The sequence below is a fragment of the Sparus aurata genome, chromosome 7 (assembly GCF_900880675.1).
Source record: "Sparus aurata chromosome 7, fSpaAur1.1, whole genome shotgun sequence".
In the NCBI taxonomy this organism is placed as follows: domain Eukaryota; kingdom Metazoa; phylum Chordata; class Actinopteri; order Spariformes; family Sparidae; genus Sparus; species Sparus aurata.
The window spans coordinates 13,027,216-13,046,031 of NC_044193.1; the positions used below are offsets into that span (position 1 = coordinate 13,027,216).

The window sequence follows — 18,816 nt, forward strand, 5'->3', positions numbered from 1 at the left end:
ATATTTTTAACTCAACTATATGTGGACTATAAGCATGAATATACGTTTATAGTATTGGAAAAGATAAGCTTTCTATTCTGCCATAACTGGTTTGACATTTTGATACTGGTATAGGTAGTCCTCTCGGTTTTGTGATGTTGTTGTGAGCATGCGCAGTCAGTAAACGCTGGGACTCCATTCCAGAGTGTCAGTGAGGGTTCCCTGAGCCTCGCATCCTGAACAGCTGTCCACTGTCACAACTTCACCTGCTCTACAAACAAAAACAACTTTACCATGAGCGGCGACCATGGACATGGAGACTCTCAGGTACATTATCGCTCAATATTTTCACGCCTTTGCTCAGTTTGTATTAATTCCTCGGTTGTAACTGACATAACTGGCGAGTATTAATCGTCATGATATGAAATAACGGTTACTACACGTTAGCTAACGTAATAAGTTGCGGCGCTGTGTTTGTTATTTGAGTGAAAACTTTGATATAATTGTCGTATTTTATGTAATTCTGGCAAAATGCAACGGTGCATTTGTATGCCAATTGAAACTTGAATAACCGAGCTACCGGCATTTTCAAAATATTAATATTAAAAACATCTTTTTTATCCATTTGCAGGCCAATTCCGGATCTAAAGGAAGCGGTAGGTCCTCTCATGGGGATTTTTATTCACATTTCGTCTGATTTCCAGTCGAAATCCCGATCTGTCTACTGTTAGTTTTTTAAAGGACAGAAATGGCGTCCCAGAGACTAAGTCCCTTCTCCTCCACTCTCTTGCGGCTATTGTTCAAAAAGAGGGTCTGTAATGTACACTTGCGACCCTCGGTTTTTTAACCTGCGGGGCTCTTCCGACAGGGCACGGCATCGTGTTTATTTTGCATGCTCCAGTATGGTGATACGTACGTGCAATAACAACGAATTTTGTAGCCGAAAGTGGCAGAATTGGGGCTGAGGACTTAGTCTCTGCGCCATTTTCTTTTTCTGTACGTAGCAGCCAGAGCGCCGAGCGGAGAGCCAACTGTCTGCCGCGATATGGAGGCGATGGCTGGGAACTTATCGCCTCTCGCCGCCCGTATCTCCCCGCCGGCTGCCCTCAGCCTCCATCTCTGCGCTGGCTGATATATTTATCTGCACCGCCAACAGGGAACGCTCACACACGAGTTTTGAAAACTTGGAGTGACAGAAAAAGAAAAGTTGCACTACATTAATTTAAAAAAAGACTTGAGAAGTCTTTTTTTTTTTTTTTTTTTGCACAAATTACAGACTCCACAGTGTTGCTTCACACTTGTAAGTTGAGAGCACTTTCTTTTTCTTTCTTCCATGCAGGCTTAATTTGCTGCATAATAAGATGGAAAGCAGAGCAGTGTGTGGGAATTGATTTGGTTTTATAAGTGGGATGTGTGTTGCTGTTTCATACAGATGATAATAATACCCGTTATTAAAGTGCCATGACAACAGGGCGCCACGAGGTGATGATCAAGCCAAGCCAAGATCTATCTCAGGAGGGAGTTCACCCAGCAGGAAACATTTTAATTTCGAAGACTGGTGTACAGTCATTAGTGCAACTTAATCATTTCACTAGCTGCACTGAGAGGGATAAAAACTGCCTTTCCTCTCAAGCAGAATATCCTCATATAATTTAAAACAATAGATTAAAGCCTGCTGCTAAAAATTGGAAACTTTTTATGCGGATTGAGAAACAGGTGTAGGGTAAAGATGGTGGTTGTAGAAGGGGATTGTAGGTCAACCATGTAGGGAACCCATGTTGGCTGTGATGGCCGAGAATGACTTTCAGCAGCATGGCAAAACGTAAAAGAAATACGGAGCTTTTTTTTTTCTCTGTCAGCTTGCGTCAATACAAATCCTAGTTCAACAAATGTGTGTTTGTTCCTGTTTTTTCTTTTAATACTGCTGAACCAGTTGATCTCCCCTCTTTGTATCGCAGACTCTCACAAACATAAAGACAAGCACAAAGACAAGGAACACAGACACAAAGACCACAAGAAAGACAAGGAGAGGGAGAAATTAAAGCACAGCAACAGGTGGGATATCAGCAGCTCCATCTTGTGATTTTTTTTTTAAATACCAGACAAAAGTGGATTTTTTTTTTGCATTTGTACTGAACTATGTCAGTTTCTTTAACCCTAAACCATTATCCGTGTGTTTAAGTTGCCTGCAGCCCATGACGGATACTTTTTCAGTGTTAAACATACACAATCCTTTAAGTATATTGTCTGTATTAATATTGCATTTTTTGTATAAATTCTGTTGTCATAACTTGGTCTTTATCAAAGAGGATAATGATAAATGACATGCATTTTGGATACAGATTTGCCAGTTAAAACACGTAAAAGAATGTTTCATGTAAGTCACTACGAGGTTAAATCAGCAAACATGCTTCACGAGCATGCCATGAAATCCACTTTTATGAATGACATCTGCAGAGCATTAGTAATTTGAACCGTTGTGAAACAGTCGTCATGTTTTTCTTTTCGTGCGGTTGGAATACTTGTGGGATGCAGGATGTTTGTAGAGTCAGACTTTGAGCCTTTCTTACTGGCAGACAACGCCATTGTTTGTTAAGAAATGGTCAAGTTTATAGTGCTGGTGTCTGATACTTTTGTCTGTGACATCCTTTGACTCTGTACATCTGGACCACATCTGACCTCTTGCACTTGATCTCTGACCCTTGTGGTTTGTGGGACCCAGCGAGCATAAGGAGCACTCTGAGAAGAAACACAGAGACAAAGAGAAGCTGAGGCACGGTGACGGCAGCTCAGACAAGCACAGGGAAAAACACAAAGAGAAAGACAAGGACAAAGAGAAGAGGAGAGAAGAGAAGGTTTGTTAACAGGTTGTCAGTCTGTGTTGCATGAAAGGCTACACTAGTCCGTGGTGTGATTTCTCATCACAATTATTATTTTGTGACATTAAAGCAACATTATGTCGGAATAAGTATTTCGTGCAATTTGGCGCCCTTCACCGTTTCTGAGTTCTACGCAACTGTTGTAAATACAAATGGAAGGTTTAATTGTCATTTGTAATGTGCTAACCCCAAACAAAACCTGTTGTATGTTATGTTTTGAAACAATTTTCTAGCCAATAACAGCTGGCTATAACATGCTATTGACTCATATGCTGAAATGGGCTGACTTTGAGCCAGTTGACGGCTTTGCTGAAACTACCAAACATCAAGATGGTACAACATAACAAGACAGATAACTAAGCAAATCACTTAATTCCAAATTTTGGATTAATGCCAAAAATCTAGATAAGTCTGTGGCAAACATACATTTATGATACTTACATGTTTTATTCAGCAAGATAATCGTCACAGATTATACACCTTTTATTATTTTTGAAGTGTAAATGAAATCATCAGAAGTAAAAAAAAAACTAGTGTCAGGCCTAAACAAACTACAGCATGATCCCTATTCACCTCTTGAGTCTCATTTAGCCAGTTGATAGCAACCATCTTTTTGAGACACGTAAACATTGTATAATTTAAACTTGGGGTATTTACTGAAAATCAATTCAAAATACCGATTGACTTTGAGGCAAGGGAATTGGAAGTGCAAAAATGCAATATTGCAAACTTAATTTCTGGGTTTTTGCTGTCATTACTGCAGTACTCTGTTGAGGTGTAAACACCAACACTGAGCTGCACTCTGCCTTGAGCAAGTCACTATACCATCAAAATTACTAGCTGAAGTTGTTATTTTAAGGTAAAATAGTTGCATAATATTGCTTTAACTTAAAAGCTTTGTTTTCTCATGAACACTAAATAATTTGGAGATAATTCTGTCTACCAGATGAGAAAACAAAACATAAAACTGATAACAAAAAAGGTGGCCCCTATAGCCTTCCATAAACTCTGCCTGTTAGTAAAATTGACTGTTTGAACATTGTTTTAAGGTGGGAAGTCTGAGACATGTGCTAATATATAATTTTGTCTCACAGATCAAATCATCCCACGCAGATAAGCCTAAGAAGGAGAAAGAAAATGGATACGTAAGGTAAACACCAATCGCTTTGTTGTGTCTGATGTGGAATTAAAGGTCATTATAGATAAGTTACAACAGGTGTAGATATTGCCTGGTCATGATTAGTGGGATATTGCTTTACTAATATGCAGTTCAATGTCTTTGATGTGTGACTCAGAAACACAAGCCCTGCTGTTATTAAGAGCGAGCCTGAAGAAGACAACGGCTTCTACCCCTCTCCACAACACATCAAGACCTCCAAACGAGAGTATGATGATGAAGAGTGAGTATCATACAAATCAAACTAGATCTGTACCTCATGCACCCTGTTGCTCACTGTCGACTTTGTCAAATGAGATAGTGACATTATCAATACATTTTCTTACAGATGTGAATACAAGCCCAAAAAAGTCAAGACAGAACATGACAAAAAGGCCAAGAAGAGGAAACATGAGTACGAGGAGGACGAGGATGAGGTTTGTTGCATTTTAATAATGTTTTGATTAATGCATTCTAATATTCCCCTGGCTGGACTGTCAGCTGTTCTCCAGATTTATTCTGTTCTTTTCACTGGTTTTAGGACATCAAGCCCAAAAAGAAGACAAAAGACAAAAAGGTGACAGAGGGAAAGAAATCCAAAAAAGAAGAAGAGGAGAAGTGGAAATGGTAAGATCATCGTGGAGACAAATAGTTCCTATCCTCAGGAAATTGCACACACAAGCACAGTCAGCTGATATAAACAGCTACTCAGATGCAGATGCCATAGTTGTCTCCTCTCTCAGGGGTTGTGTTTTGTTGTTGTTTGTGGTGATAAGGTGGGAGGAGGAAAGATATACCGATGGCTCCAAATGGCGCTTCCTTGAGCATAAAGGTCCAGTGTTTGCACCTCCGTATGAACCTTTGCCTGACAAAGTCAAGTTTTACTATGATGGTGAGTCTGTTTGTGTACAAAAATTAAGTTGTAATGTTTTATTCATTTTGTTCAGTCAAGACTACAATGGGATTTGTTTGTATTTGTATTTCATTAGGTAAGCCTATGAAACTTAATCCTCCTGCTGAGGAGGTAGCTACTTTTTTTGCCAAGATGTTGGATCATGAGTACACCACTAAGGACATCTTCAGGAAGAACTTCTTTAAAGACTGGAGAAAGGTGAGGAAAGCAAGACGTTGAGCATGGCTGTGTGGTTCAAGTATTTTCACGGAGCATGCTTCATACTTCGTCTGATCTATTTCAGGAAATGACATCAGAGGAGAAGTCAAAGATCACCGACCTGAACAAGTGCAACTTCAGTGAGATGAGTGAATACTTCAAGGCCCAATCAGAAGCTAGGAAACAGATGTCAAAAGAGGAAAAACTGGTAGGCCTGCATTCATGCACACTCTCCCAACCCTGAAAACATCATAAAATCTTCGCATTGCATTTTCATATTTCTGCACACTACACTGCAGAAAATCAAAGAAGAGAATGAGAGAATCCTCCAGGAGTACGGTTTCTGCATCATGGACAACCACAAGGAGAGGATCGGAAACTTCCGCATCGAGCCCCCAGGCCTCTTCCGAGGACGAGGCGATCATCCGAAGATGGGCATGCTGAAGCGTCGCATCAGACCTGAAGACATCATTATTAACTGTAGCAAGTGGGTAATCTCACCACCACTGTACTTATTTACATTTTACCTTAGTTTTTATGTTAGTATTATGTCTAGTTCTGACTTTTTACCACAAGGTGGCTCTGTCAAACCATTGTAGGAGATGTTAAGTGGAAGCACATTGTGAGAGTAGTGCATGAATTCTAAGGGTAAGGTGTAATACTGTATACCTCACATTCATTCTCCTATTCTTAACCCAATGCATTTTCTATCCTTGCATCCCCCCGCCATTTGCTAACTGCCAGGTAGTACAGGATGTATTTATTTATTTATTTATATATACAGTGGGGATCTTTTTCTTCTAATCTCTATCATTCCATGCCTCAGTGGCAGTTTGCTTGTCAGGGAGCAAGTTGACTTATTTGTAGCATTCAGTTGCCATCACAGAGACATTACTAAAACCATCTATGTGCTGCTGCATGTGGTTTGTAGAGTATGGCAGATGAATCGCTGATATGCACTTGCACACATGCCGGCACTGTGTCAAAGGTAGTCTTCCTGTTTGAGTACGCTGTGTGTGCAAACAATAACACAACCCTGGGAGGACATGTGGACCCCCATATTCTGGTCATAAGGGGGTTTGTTTTACAGTCACGTTTCTCTGTACACTTTTATCTCCTTGCTGTCATGTTCCCTGTATAAACTTAATGTTAAGCTGGTCCATTAAGTTGGAAAAACAAATCTTATATTTTATTGAAGCAGATTCCGGTTTGTAAGACACAATCACAGTCAAACTGCACCCAAAGAAATATAACAACTAGTGATAAATACTGTGTAAATTATACATAAAAGCAAAATTGTAAAACATGTCACCTACCTATTCATTCATAGGAAAACCTGCCTCTTTTTCTGTAGGGACTCCAAGCAACCTAAACCTCCCCCAGGGACAAAATGGAAGGAGGTTCGCCATGACAACAAGGTGACCTGGCTGGTGTCTTGGACGGAGAACATTCAGGGTTCCATCAAGTACATCATGTTGAATCCCAGCTCCAGGATCAAGGTACTGTCCCTGAGCTCAATCCTATCCAGTTTCTGAATTTAAATATTGCTTACAGCCACCTGTTTCTCTATTAATTTAACTGTTTGTGTGTGCAGGGGGAGAAGGACTGGCAGAAATATGAGACAGCTCGACGGTTGAAGAAGTGCGTGGATCGCATCCGTAACCAGTACAGAGAAGACTGGAAGTCAAAAGAGATGAGGATCAGACAGAGAGCTGTTGCTCTGTATTTCATAGACAAGGTGAGGAGAGATACAGTAAATGATAAAACACAGAACAACTGAGGAAAAATCATTAGAATCACCAGCGTATATTTAACCCCTTTCACACTGGACAGAAAGCCTAACTTGTCTTTAATGGGAATGGGTGCAGAGTCCGGTCACCCTTGATGTTACCTTGCAATGAAAAGCTGAAATGTACTACAGACCACAAGAGCTTCCTTTATCCCACCTGGAGAAATATTGGTATACTCTCGTCATAATTGAATAAATCCTGACAAAAAAGTTACTGATAAAGAACACGACTGTGCTGTGTTTCCCGTGTAGCTTGCGCTGAGGGCAGGTAACGAAAAGGAGGAAGGTGAGACTGCGGACACAGTGGGCTGCTGCTCGCTGCGAGTGGAGCACATCAAACTGTACCCCAAGATGGATGACCAGGAGTACGTGGTGGAGTTTGACTTCTTGGGCAAGGACTCCATCCGTTACTACAATAAGATTCCCGTGGAGAAGAGGGTAAGAGAGGGATGGGACAGTGAGGGAAGGAAAGCCCATCTTTAATGAGGTTTTATGAGGGTCGCGCTGGGTGTGTATTTGACAAATATGTGAGTTTGGTGTTAACGAGATAAGGAGTTGCTACGCTGAGGAGGATGTTTGCACAGACAGGTGATCAGGCACTAAAAGCCTTCCGTCAGCTCTCCCTCGGAGGGTGGTCTGTTTCCTGCTATTACCGGAGTGCACAGACACACAAAGACACATGCACCCAGACGTGTTCGGTTTTCAGCCACAAGTTCTTCAACATGCCTGGACACCGTCTATTTGGCTACACTTCCTCTCTGCAGCACCTCTTAGACATAGAGGAATGTATAGGAGCCAAATTAACCTATAGTAAACTGCCGGCTCTTGTCATCATGAGCAGAAATTTTATAGCACCCCCATCTGGCAGAAATGTGATGGTCCATCCCTGAGCACTCCAGTCCGAAGTGAGCTAATGCTAAATCATTTTCTGATTTCTTATCAGGTCTTTAAAAACCTTCAGCTCTTCCTGGAAAACAAGCAGCCTGAAGATGACCTCTTCGACAGACTGAATGTAAGAAACACACAAGAATATCAAAAAGAACTGTTTACATTTCTAGTCGTATTGCCTGTGTCACCCTCTTATTTCCTCTTTCCCTCCTGTCTTTCTCATTGTCCGTCTCCTGCAGACTTCGATTCTGAACAAGCACTTACAGGAGCTGATGGATGGCCTGACAGCTAAGGTCTTTCGTACCTACAATGCCTCCATCACCCTGCAGCAGCAACTCAAGGAGCTCTCCTGCTGTGAGTAACTGCAGCTTCAGTCGGTCACACACAACTCATCTGAATGACACTCAAATACTTTCTAAGCACCGTTAAAACTTTTCACTCTTTAATCACACTTTACGTTTTTTCCACAATCTTATATTCACATTTGCATTTAGATTTTACATTTACATTACCATCATTTGTAATTGCTACATTTCTGGTCTTTTAAACTTGAGTCAATAGACATTTCACTGAAACAAACAGTGAAATTATTTAGAAACCATTTATTAAGCAATTCTTCACTGTAAAGCTGTAACTTGAGTTGATAATTCTGTGTAATTGCTTTTAAAATACTGTATAGTTTATCTATAAACATTATCTAGATGGCCTTTATAAAGTTCCAACTGATGTTTATAAAACTTTACAATTGCTTAAAAAATGGTTCATAAAGCATTCCATTGTTTGTTAACAGTGAAATAACTATTAACCATAAATGAACCATTTATTAAAGGTGAATCATATAAAAAAAAAAAACTGAGATCCATTAAATAAGTAAATACCTTTGCGGAATTTTAAAGTTAAAAAATGAATCGCATTCTCATTTTATCAATAATCGATCGCTTCAGTTATGCAGTGCATGTGAGTTTGTATCCAGTGGCTTATGTCCTGTGTTTGTTAGATATGAAGATGACATGGCAAAAGGACCTATAGGAGTTTATATCTGTCTATTCTGATGAGGACCGATAATAAAACAAAACCTTAAATGTAAATAATTCTGACTGCTCTCGCTCCTATCCCACAGCACCTGCAAAGGGCTTGGTTATAAAATATACAACATGGAACATATACAGTATCTATGTACTATAAAAATAACTGACAAGGACAGATAATAAAGCAGGACATCCATGTTAATAAAACTGAGCCAGTGTCCAGACAAATCCGATCATTAACAGGCAAGAGAGTATCAGCTTAGTTTAATGTAACGAGTAGCATTGTAGAGAGAGGGATGCCTCAACAGTCAGTTAATAACTATATTTTGAGCGATTTGTGTAATTACATTAATAACAGGTACCACACTATTGAATTATTTGTACGGTACCTGGTCTCTGGTACAGGAATTTAGACTAATGTTGCCTTTAAATGCAAGGCATTTGATTGATGATTTTTAAATCATTATAAACTACTTCTCCTGTGTCGTTGTGTCATTTTTGCGTCTCCAGCGGATGACAGCATCCCAGCTAAAGTCCTGTCATACAACCGAGCCAACCGGGCAGTGGCCATCCTCTGTAACCACCAGAGAGCTCCACCAAAAACATTTGAGAAGTCCATGCAAAACCTTCAAACCAAGGTAAACCTTGCACCCTCCACAAGCAGTAACGTCTCGGGGACTACTGAGAAAACTTTGATTATTTTGCCACTATGAAAAGTTAAGATAAGATGCAGATTTTTCGTCATCACTCAGCTCGTGTTTGTTGTGTTTGCAGATCGACGAGAAACAGAATCAGCTGTCAGCAGCCAGGAAGCAGCTAAAGGCTGCCAAGGCTGACCATAAGGCTTCCCATGATGACAAGAGCAAAAAGTAAGATATCCAGAGTGCTGCTAACCAGTGCAAGAGACTGTTAAAGTTTTATCCATTGCTTACTTCCTTAAACTACTTTGTGCCTGATGAGATGTAAAGCTGCAAAGTTTTATCTGTAGAGCGTCCTAAGAATCAAATTCATGATATATGAAGCCTCAGTTTTTCGGTCAAACTGTGTGATTCTTCCTCTCTATGTGTCTCTGTGCCTCCCTCTTTGTGTTTTTGTGTCTTTCTCAGGACTGTGGAGGTGAAGCGTAAAGCTGTCCAAAGGATAGAGGAGCAGCTGATGAAGCTTCAGGTGCAGGCCACAGACAGAGAGGAGAACAAGCAGATTGCTCTTGGCACCTCCAAGCTCAACTACCTGGATCCACGTATCTCTGTTGCATGGTATTTATGTGTTAACTTCTGTTAATCAGCTGCTAACTTATTTGATTACAGGTGTCACCACAAAAAAAAAGTTCCTTTAAATGAGCAAACCACCCACTGTTTAATAGGCCTGCTTTCTCTGGCTGGGTGGGTGCGCGGGGTGCATATCTACCTTGGTGACAGAAAGGCAGGAAACGCTCTTGCATTGTAGGAAAAGGAGCAGCTCAAGCAAAAAAGCTAACGGCTGCAAAAGGAAAATAAGAGGAAGAAATGCGTGTGAGCACAAGGAACAATGGGGTTTGTTTCTGAAAGCCAGGGAGCGTCCCCAAACAGCGCTCCTTCCTCCATGTGGGAAGTCAATGAGGAGCTGTCTGTGGCTGAATGGAGGGCCAAGCCACAGAGAAGGGGAGCCGTGGTCCGTCCTCCCTTACCCATGCCCCACAGCTATTTATGGAGAGCCTCCTCCTCAAGCACAATGGATACAGGAATGCTCCATGTTTTGCCCGATTGTAAGGCATAAGGGATGGGGTCCCCTCTTGCAGGGTGGTGCATGGGAACCTGGTCTACACTGTTGTTATATGTGTGTGTGCAGAGATGACAACATCGAGTTGAACCCAGTTGATTGTTAGCCTGGCTGATGTGTAATTCTATCATGCAGAGACTGAAGTAGGTTCCAACTGTAAAGAAATATGAATATATCAAATTAGTAACATTGATCAGTCTAAATAACAGCTACAACCTTTGCTAGTGTTATGCATGGAAATGATCTTGTTTTCTGTTTAGTTAGCTACTACCTAGCCACTAAGCTTGCCTCAAGTATACTGTGGGTGGAGTGTGTCTCCTTTCAGTAATATTGTATCTACTAAATGTATCAAGTATGCGTTCACCGTTACAATGATTGTACAAAATGAACAGGAGGTTAGTTGAAGAAGAAAAAAACAAGACAAAATCAATGAGTTTTTTTAGAACTATCTCTTGGGTTTACATTTATAACATTAGATTTATTTATGTTTGTGTTATCCATTGGAAGTCCAACCTGAGCTGTTTCAATCCCCACAGAAGCTTCCTCATGCTTGTTCTCTATTAACATTGCATTCAACAGTCAAGCACGGCTAGTGCGAATTTTAGCATTTTCTTGTAAAAGGTCTTTGATTGTTTTTCTCATGTGACTTCATTACAGACAAAAAATACTAATAGTGTTTAAAGGTGCACTGCGCGGTTTGGGAAAAGAGATTAAAACTCTGAAAGGTTATAATTAAAAAGATTAATAAAGTAAAAATACAAAATAAGAAATATTTATTTTTTTCCATACCTAAATAAACAGGCCATCCTCTGAAGATAATAAGGTCCCCAGAACTGTGATTGAAGCTAAAAATGTTGGAAGGATCCTTTATATAAACAAAATAAACTGAATGAAACTGTCCCCTGAAGACATTTAGTGTTCAGTCATGAAATTCATCAGTGAAGATTTTTCTGTAGGATTAAAATTTCTTCCCCAAATCTGTCCTGTCATTGTAGGATTTGGCTTCGTTCTGTTCAAGTGTCCCAGTAAATCACCACAGTGTGACTTTTTCAGTGAAAACAATAAAACACAGTTGTAATCATTAACAGTGGTAACAAGTTAATTTCATTAGGTGGGCTAGTTCCAGGGTCCTGGTATTGGTCATGTTTGCGTGACTCACTGGTTCAATTAATGGAACTGCACCTTTGTTGATCATTCATTCCACCTGTACTTTTGCTGCAAGGCTAGAAAAGTCGAAATGTCCATCAATTCGTTATAAAAACAGCTAAACTGGCAAAGTTCTGTAGGTGCCCCCAACATCACTGTAAGACACATGAGCCAGATAGTTTTAGTGCAATAATAATGCAACCAGAGAAGTGGATGAGCTCGGTCATCTTTTGTTCTTAACTGGTTGATCTTCTCTCCCCTCCAGGTGCAAGAAATGGGGCGTTCCCATTGAGAAGATCTATAACAAAACCCAGAGGGAGAAGTTTGCCTGGGCAATCGACATGGCTGAAAAGGACTATGAGTTTTAAACGCACTTAATGTTTTACCTTTTCTACCCATGCCTTTGATTGTAACCATGGTCTGTAGTTGATGTCAAATGATTCCACTTTGTGGTTACTGCAGGGCTGTGAAGGAGGAAGCGTAGACTTTATTTGAGCTGTGACCACAGTTTAATAATCGTGCTGTATATATATGGATCGGTTTCGAGTATAGGAAAGTAACTCCTGAACCATTTCACCAAGCTGCCAAAGGGCATCTCTCTTCAAATAAAATCACAGTAGTGTGTATGTAGCTGCAGCTATCTGCCCGTGATCAAACGATGAACTATGAACACATTAGTATTATCTTTTGTCAGATACGACTTGTACTGAAATTTGTAAGCCATCAGACTTATTGAGAAATTCTATATTCTCATAGAATAATGAATTAATAGATGTTTGTGTGGGAGACTGCGAGGACCAACATGAGAGATAATGGGATGAATTTCAATTTGTGGGATTTTAGTGTGAAAGACAATAAAATGAGCCTGACAGACTGATGACAGTGTGGAGAATAGAAACCCTAGCACTATGCTCATATGATTATTAGCACACCGAATGTCATCTTTTATTCCCTTTGAGTTTGATTTTGCTGTTTATTTCAGGGATGTACATATTTTTGTCATTTTCAGTAACTATGATTCAGTGTTTTATAAAAACGTGTGCTGTATGCATTGTCAACAAAAAGCTCTTTATTGCTCATATGCAACTCGTGTGTGTCCGTTCCCACAGTTTTGCGATGAACAAGACGTAACATTCCTCTTGGTCACTTGAAACAGCTGAAGTACCGCATAATGTTTTGTGTGTCCGAGATAAAAAGAGGCTGTTCCTTCAGTAAGAGGCGGGTTCTGAGAGGGATGTGGATTTTGCCAAAAAAGATCACAGAAGTCTATCATTGTACTGTGCCGTTTTTTTTGTATTGCTGTGATTAAGCAGAAAGTGTCCTCCTTGCATTGATTTCCAAAATGTGAATGGATATTCTAAATTCTGTCATTAATATTTCTTGCTATTTGATCATTTCTCACTGAGTGGTTGAATGCTTATTGTTTTGAGCTTTGTAGTTTCAGAATAAAACATTAACCTTGTCCCTTTTGTCCTCACTTTGTGCTTTTTTTGTTTTGTTTGAAAAGGTGATTGAAAGAGTGAGCTGAGATGCAATCAGCTGTTATTGGTCCAGTCAGGGTCATTGTTATTGGGTCATTATTCCTAATTATTGTTCTCAAAAACAATTAGCTTGTCAGTATTGTTTTGTACTTTCACTTATATTCTCCCCCCCCCCCCCATTTGCTCAAATGATCAAAGGTAATGAGATTATTTCTCCAGAGAGAAGTGCAACAGTTGAATATTTAAGCCATGAGAGCGACACTGAACAACTTGGGTTTCGACTGGTAAATCAAACATTGTGACGTGCAGTATTCGTGACGGGGGGAATACCTGCTAAGTCAGTCGTTACTGAAGGAGTTTTGATACAGGTTATGTAACTTCTGTTAAAGAGAAAGCTAACTACAGTGTGAACTCAGGGTCTGCTTCTTTAAGAGGCCGATAACAGGCGCTCCTGCTGGAGAGAGGAGCTGCGTCAAGTTGGCGGAAGATAGGCAAGATTACCGGAAGTAGGGCAATTATGTCAAATTAAATGCATACAGACTGACTGAAGAAGTCTTCGATTACAGAGCCGAGTTAAATTGTAACATAATGATTGATAAAGATTCTGAGATGCGGAAAACATTATCAACAGAAATAAATAAAAAAATAGTGTAATGCATTTATGGCAGGGCTGTTTTCTCATGACTTTGCCTTATAAATAAGAAAAAATGAATACAATCACAATAATGTCACTGATCTTAACATTGATATATAAGTAAACAATAAATATAACATGATAGAAACTTAGAGTGAATAATTGTAATGAAGTACATTCTGTCATTTTTTTGTGTTCAAGTGCAATCTTTAAGGGTACTTTCATATTCAGCTACTTTACAACTCCACTACATTTTGAGGGCAAATATCATGCTTTTAATTCCACTACATTTACTTGATAACTTTATATACGAGCTACTTTGGAGACTGAATGCTGCATCAGAGCCAATGTAGTGAAAAACAAAACAAAAAACAATAAATAGTATACATATAGCCTACATATAAATATGAGCATATTTGTATTTTCCTCGGTTCATTTAATATCAAATGCTTAGAGACTTTTACTCAAGTACTATCTGTAGGCAATGTGGGACTTCTATAATACTGTAACACGATATCTTTACTTTCACTTGTGTACTGTTTGGATTCTCCATTCTACTGTCATCCTTTTTAGAGGTAAGGAATGATGCACTTGGTGAAACAGGTTGAAATTACAAATGCTATTTACCATGGAGGGGAAGTGTACTAGACAAAAAGACAAAACAAAAACACATTTGTCAATGAAATTGGCTGTGTTTCAAGTTTTTTCCTGCATTTTTTATTTGTACAACGTCGATGGCAACATGTCAAAAGATAATAATTACATGAAAGGTATAAACTTGGGCTCAAACTAAGCCATAGCTGTCCCCTCTGTGACATATGTCAATTCTATGTCTTACCTTCTTACCTTTTTATTAATTGTTTATTGTAATATTACTGTTAATTGGCTGCTTTGACACAAAAATATCCTTGTTTGCAGGACAGTTAAAGGTATTCTGATTCTGAGTCTGATACAACAAACTCCTTGGCACGACTTTTATTGTGAAGGGCCTTAGCGGAAGCCTGGTTCCCCACACGGGCCCGGTTGCTGCTGGCGGTCGGCTGGGGGGGAAGGGCCTGCGCTCGCTGGGTTTGAGAGCAGACAAACTTGCGTAGTCTTACCACGGTCCTAGCTGTCTGCCTGCCTCTCTCTATGGACGACCGGACGGGAAGAGAGGAAGCTGGGATTGTTGTCGTCGGGACCGCAGCGCCTTTCGAGGGCCTAGCGATGATTTAGTGACGGAAAAAGCGGTCTTGCGGGGGGCAGAATAAAAACGCGGAGACAGACCCGACGACCGGAGCCCGGGAGGAGAGAGCAGCAGCAGCAGCCTCAGCCGTTGGAGATGTGCGGTCGGGCCGAGATTGCGGCGGTAGGTACAGCACAGCAAGCCCCTGCGACGTGTTGTTTTCCAGCTCGTTTTTGCCCGCACTGTAAAGGCGACAGAGAGGGGGAAGAAAGGGGGCAGACTAGCTACCGCTGCCCGGACTTTATCAGCTCTAAAAGCTGCCGTGATTCCTCCCGTTGGCCCAGCTAAACGCTAGCTCACACCGGCCCCGTCTCCACGCTGTGAAAATAGCCAGACGTTTCTTGTTATCCCCCCTCTGCTGCCATTCGTCAACACTTGTATTCCCAAATAACGTGATGCCTCCTGTATCAAAAAGGAAACTTTTTTTTTGTGTTTTTCCCCTCTGGGACGGACTGCAGCAGGTTACAGGCCTGTTGGTAGTTTTCCTTTTTCGTTCTTCTTAAACCAGCTGTCTAAAGTCAGATTAAAACCTCACCGCTGCTGGATTAAAGAGGTATAAAATCATGTTGGAGTGAAAGTTATCCTGCGTGATCGGCTTAATCAACACGTTTCTCCTCACCAGGCAGCTCATGTATTTACATCTATCTGCCAGAGAACTGCTCCTGGGAGCCTTGTTGTACTGCCACTCCACACTGAGAGTAACCTTCCACATATAGACAAATCAATAACACCGTGTATGAATTGTTAATGTTTCGTGTGACACATGCAGTGCGTCTATTTTAAAATATATGTATATATATTTTGTTTTATTGTCACAATATTTACTTTTGCTTCACTGTAGTTCTGGAGAGGAAATTCAAACCTAGAATTGTTTTATTTCCCATATTAATGAGGTAATAATAAAAACTCACGCATTTTTTTTTTTTCAAATCTATGACTGAATAAACAAGCTGTTCTTGGGGGGGAACTAAGGTCCCCACAACACTCTTTGAAGCTAGAGAGGTGGCAGGGTCCGCCACATATATACAAAGTAAAAACAGTATGAAATTGTGTCATCCTTTTAAGGTTGGTTTGTTTATTCGGCCATGAAAGCAAAGAATTTATTTAGTCTGTTTAGGCATAAAATAAATAAATAAAAATCAGTCAATGAAGGTTTTCTGTTCCGAAAATGTCTTTGAAGGTGCAATATGTGGTTTGGGGGAAAATGTCACTGCTGTTTCTCGGTTCAAATTTCACATATATGTCAAAATATCAGTCGTATAATGTTAAGATAATAAACTATTCGTACATAGTGTGTATTTTAAAGGTGCGCTGTGTAGTGTTGCTTTTTTTTTATGTCTGAACAAACACTTCGTTTTCATGACTGAATAAACTTGGACCGTATTTGTTTGTTTATGTGTGGCGGACCCTGCCACTGTTCCATCTTCAAACAGTGTTCTGGGGACCTCATTTTCCTCCAAGAACAGCTTGTTTATTCACTATGGAAAGAGTTTGTATCATTACCTCGTCAGTTTTGTAAATATTAAAATTCTGTGTTTGAATTGCTCCTTCAAAACTACAAAGTGCCCCTTTAAGAGGAAAATGACAGTAATTGGAAAAACATTTTAAAGCCGGAAAAAAAGTTAAACCTCGTTGACAGCATATCTAATGGCAAATAAACATGTTCTGGTAAAATTTGTTTCTGACAGCAACAACCCCTCACCCCCATATGATATGTGTACAATCTTGACACACAAGAAGTCCCAGGGGAATTGTTGTTTCACGGGTTTCCCCCTCTTCTCCTGCTGTAGGTATCCCTGTCTAGGCCTGGACTGAGCAGATTGTTCTGAGAGGAAACGGACAACAAACAGGGGAAGTGAACATGGCTGGGACCTCGGGCTTCTTTTCCAACGGACCCGTTCCGTGGATGGACAACGACACGGAGATGAACAACCTGTACCGAGACCTGGAGCTGGGCACAGTACTGACACTGTTTTATTCTAAGAAGTCCCAGCGGCCAGAGAGACGGACATTTCAAGTCAAGCTGGAGACCAGGACTATTATCTGGACCCGGGGCACGGATAAAATAGAGGGAGAGAGTGAGTAACACAAGCACAAACACTCATGCTAACAGAGGGCTGGTTGTAGGTGTAAATGTGTCCATGTCAGAACTGGTTGGTTTACATGCATGCATACAGAAATATGAAAAGTACAACATGTTGTCTCAGGTGCTTGAATGGCTCACAAAAGACTTAAGCCCACATGACATGTAAACAGCTGGTGGATGGTGTCAGTTTGGATTGACAAAGTCACTTCCAGAACCTAAATACTGCATATTATTGACACAATTTAATGATGTTTAAGGGAACTTATGGTGGTCTCAGAAGATATTGACACGCACGAAGATCGGGTAAAGCAAGGACCAGTTATGTGGAAATTGACCTGAAACAGGAGGCATTTATTGATTATTCTACATCGATGAATATCAACTCAACAACAAGCCATATTCTATCACCTAACTGTGAACATGGCTGCCTCCAAGACAGGGAAAGACAACATTCAATAAAGATAACGATAGTAGTAAAAAGAAAATCTCAGTGGCATCTCTCAATATCAATATTACATTACTGTTTATTTCATCTCTGATTAGCCCCTGAAAGTTGCCTTTCTGTGTAAATAAGATTTACAGGATTTGGTTCATTCATGTGTTTGTTGTTTTGCGTCATGCAGAGACCCGACTTACCCTTAAAGTCAAATGAATTGTTTTAATTTGTTGCATTGTGGCGGAGCAGGTGTGAGGACATAAATCATATCTGAGGTTGGACGATGAGAAGAAAGTACAATTCCTGAAATTCTTTAGTTGTATTAATAGGGATATGCTGAATTCGGGCAGGAAGCTGACATTCAGGTTAATCTTCAACAAAACAGCGTGTCTGGCTGAGGACACGCAGGCCTTCAGTGAGTCGTTAAGTCATCTCTCTCTCGGGTAGCAGGATGCCTTGTGCACAGCTGCACTCTGCTCCGGATGCAGCAAAAAGAGCACACTCACACACAAAAAAGACAGTAGGCTTAGTTTTTTTTCTTCTCTTTAACACAACAGTATCATCGTCTCTACCATGAAGGGTTTCACACATGAGCTCATAGCTGCCACTTGATACTCTTGGTAAGGTGAAATCGGCCTATGCGGCTCATTAATGTACTGGAATAGAATATGAGGGGTTTTTACTGGAAGTGTGCGATCATTTGGGAACAATTTGGCTCGCTGTATTTACCCCATATCAATGGCAGTGAGAGAATGATGTCCATTAACTGTGGAAACAGCACTTTAGTTTGTTGCTAAATATGAAATGCTGACAAGCGTACCTTTTTGTCCCTCGATCAAAGTGCATCTTGCACATTTCCTCTCCCGGATTGATGCCTCTGTCACATGAATTTGGCCTTTCTTGCCCATCCAAATAACTGGCGGCAGAAATGATTGGTGATCACATGTATTTCATAACATGATGCAATTAGATGTAGGTCTGGCTTGACAAAGAGGCAGGATGTGGTCTCGGAGAAGAAATGGCGGTAACAGACTGGTTTGAAATGCAGGCAGGGCATGTCATGAACATAAAGATTCTGATATCTAATGTTCTAGTACAATTGGACTCTATTATCAAAAAGCTGTACGTTAGTGTGTAGTTTGTTTTGATATGGGGGGGTTGTGTTGCTAAACATTACTTATTATACTCAGTAACTCTACAGATGAACCTCCAAATCATCT

The 18,816-nt window shown here is 40.4% G+C and overlaps 2 protein-coding genes across 3 annotated transcripts in view; both read left to right on the forward strand.

Annotated features, from left to right (window-relative positions):
* The first annotated feature begins 161 nt into the window (after window positions 1-161).
* Window positions 162-13,196, forward strand: top1b (DNA topoisomerase Ib). 2 transcript variants are annotated; one of them, XM_030424027.1, is made up of 21 exons: window positions 162-306; window positions 611-635; window positions 1,938-2,034; window positions 2,702-2,834; window positions 3,953-4,008; window positions 4,154-4,258; window positions 4,364-4,451; window positions 4,556-4,641; window positions 4,791-4,906; window positions 5,004-5,125; window positions 5,211-5,333; window positions 5,425-5,612; window positions 6,480-6,624; window positions 6,720-6,863; window positions 7,167-7,352; window positions 7,858-7,926; window positions 8,042-8,156; window positions 9,341-9,468; window positions 9,605-9,699; window positions 9,937-10,086; window positions 12,000-13,196. In XM_030424027.1, exons 1-21 carry the CDS (start codon window positions 274-276, stop codon window positions 12,100-12,102), a joined length of 2,307 nt encoding a protein of 768 aa, XP_030279887.1. In that variant the 5' UTR covers window positions 162-273; the 3' UTR covers window positions 12,103-13,196. The 2 variants fall into 2 exon arrangements, with proteins under 2 accessions (XP_030279887.1, XP_030279888.1); XM_030424028.1 differs by lacking the exon at window positions 611-635 and having other exon boundaries at window positions 207-306.
* Window positions 13,197-14,874: 1,678 nt separating this feature from the next.
* The window catches only part of plcg1 (phospholipase C, gamma 1), a 29,394-nt gene continuing 25,452 nt past the window's right edge, over window positions 14,875-18,816 (forward strand). The window contains exons 1-2 of the mRNA XM_030423141.1: window positions 14,875-15,197; window positions 16,865-17,152. Of these exons, the coding sequence (XP_030279001.1) occupies window positions 16,936-17,152 (217 nt within the window). The 5' untranslated portion in view covers window positions 14,875-15,197; window positions 16,865-16,935. The remainder of the gene's footprint in view (window positions 15,198-16,864; window positions 17,153-18,816) is intronic.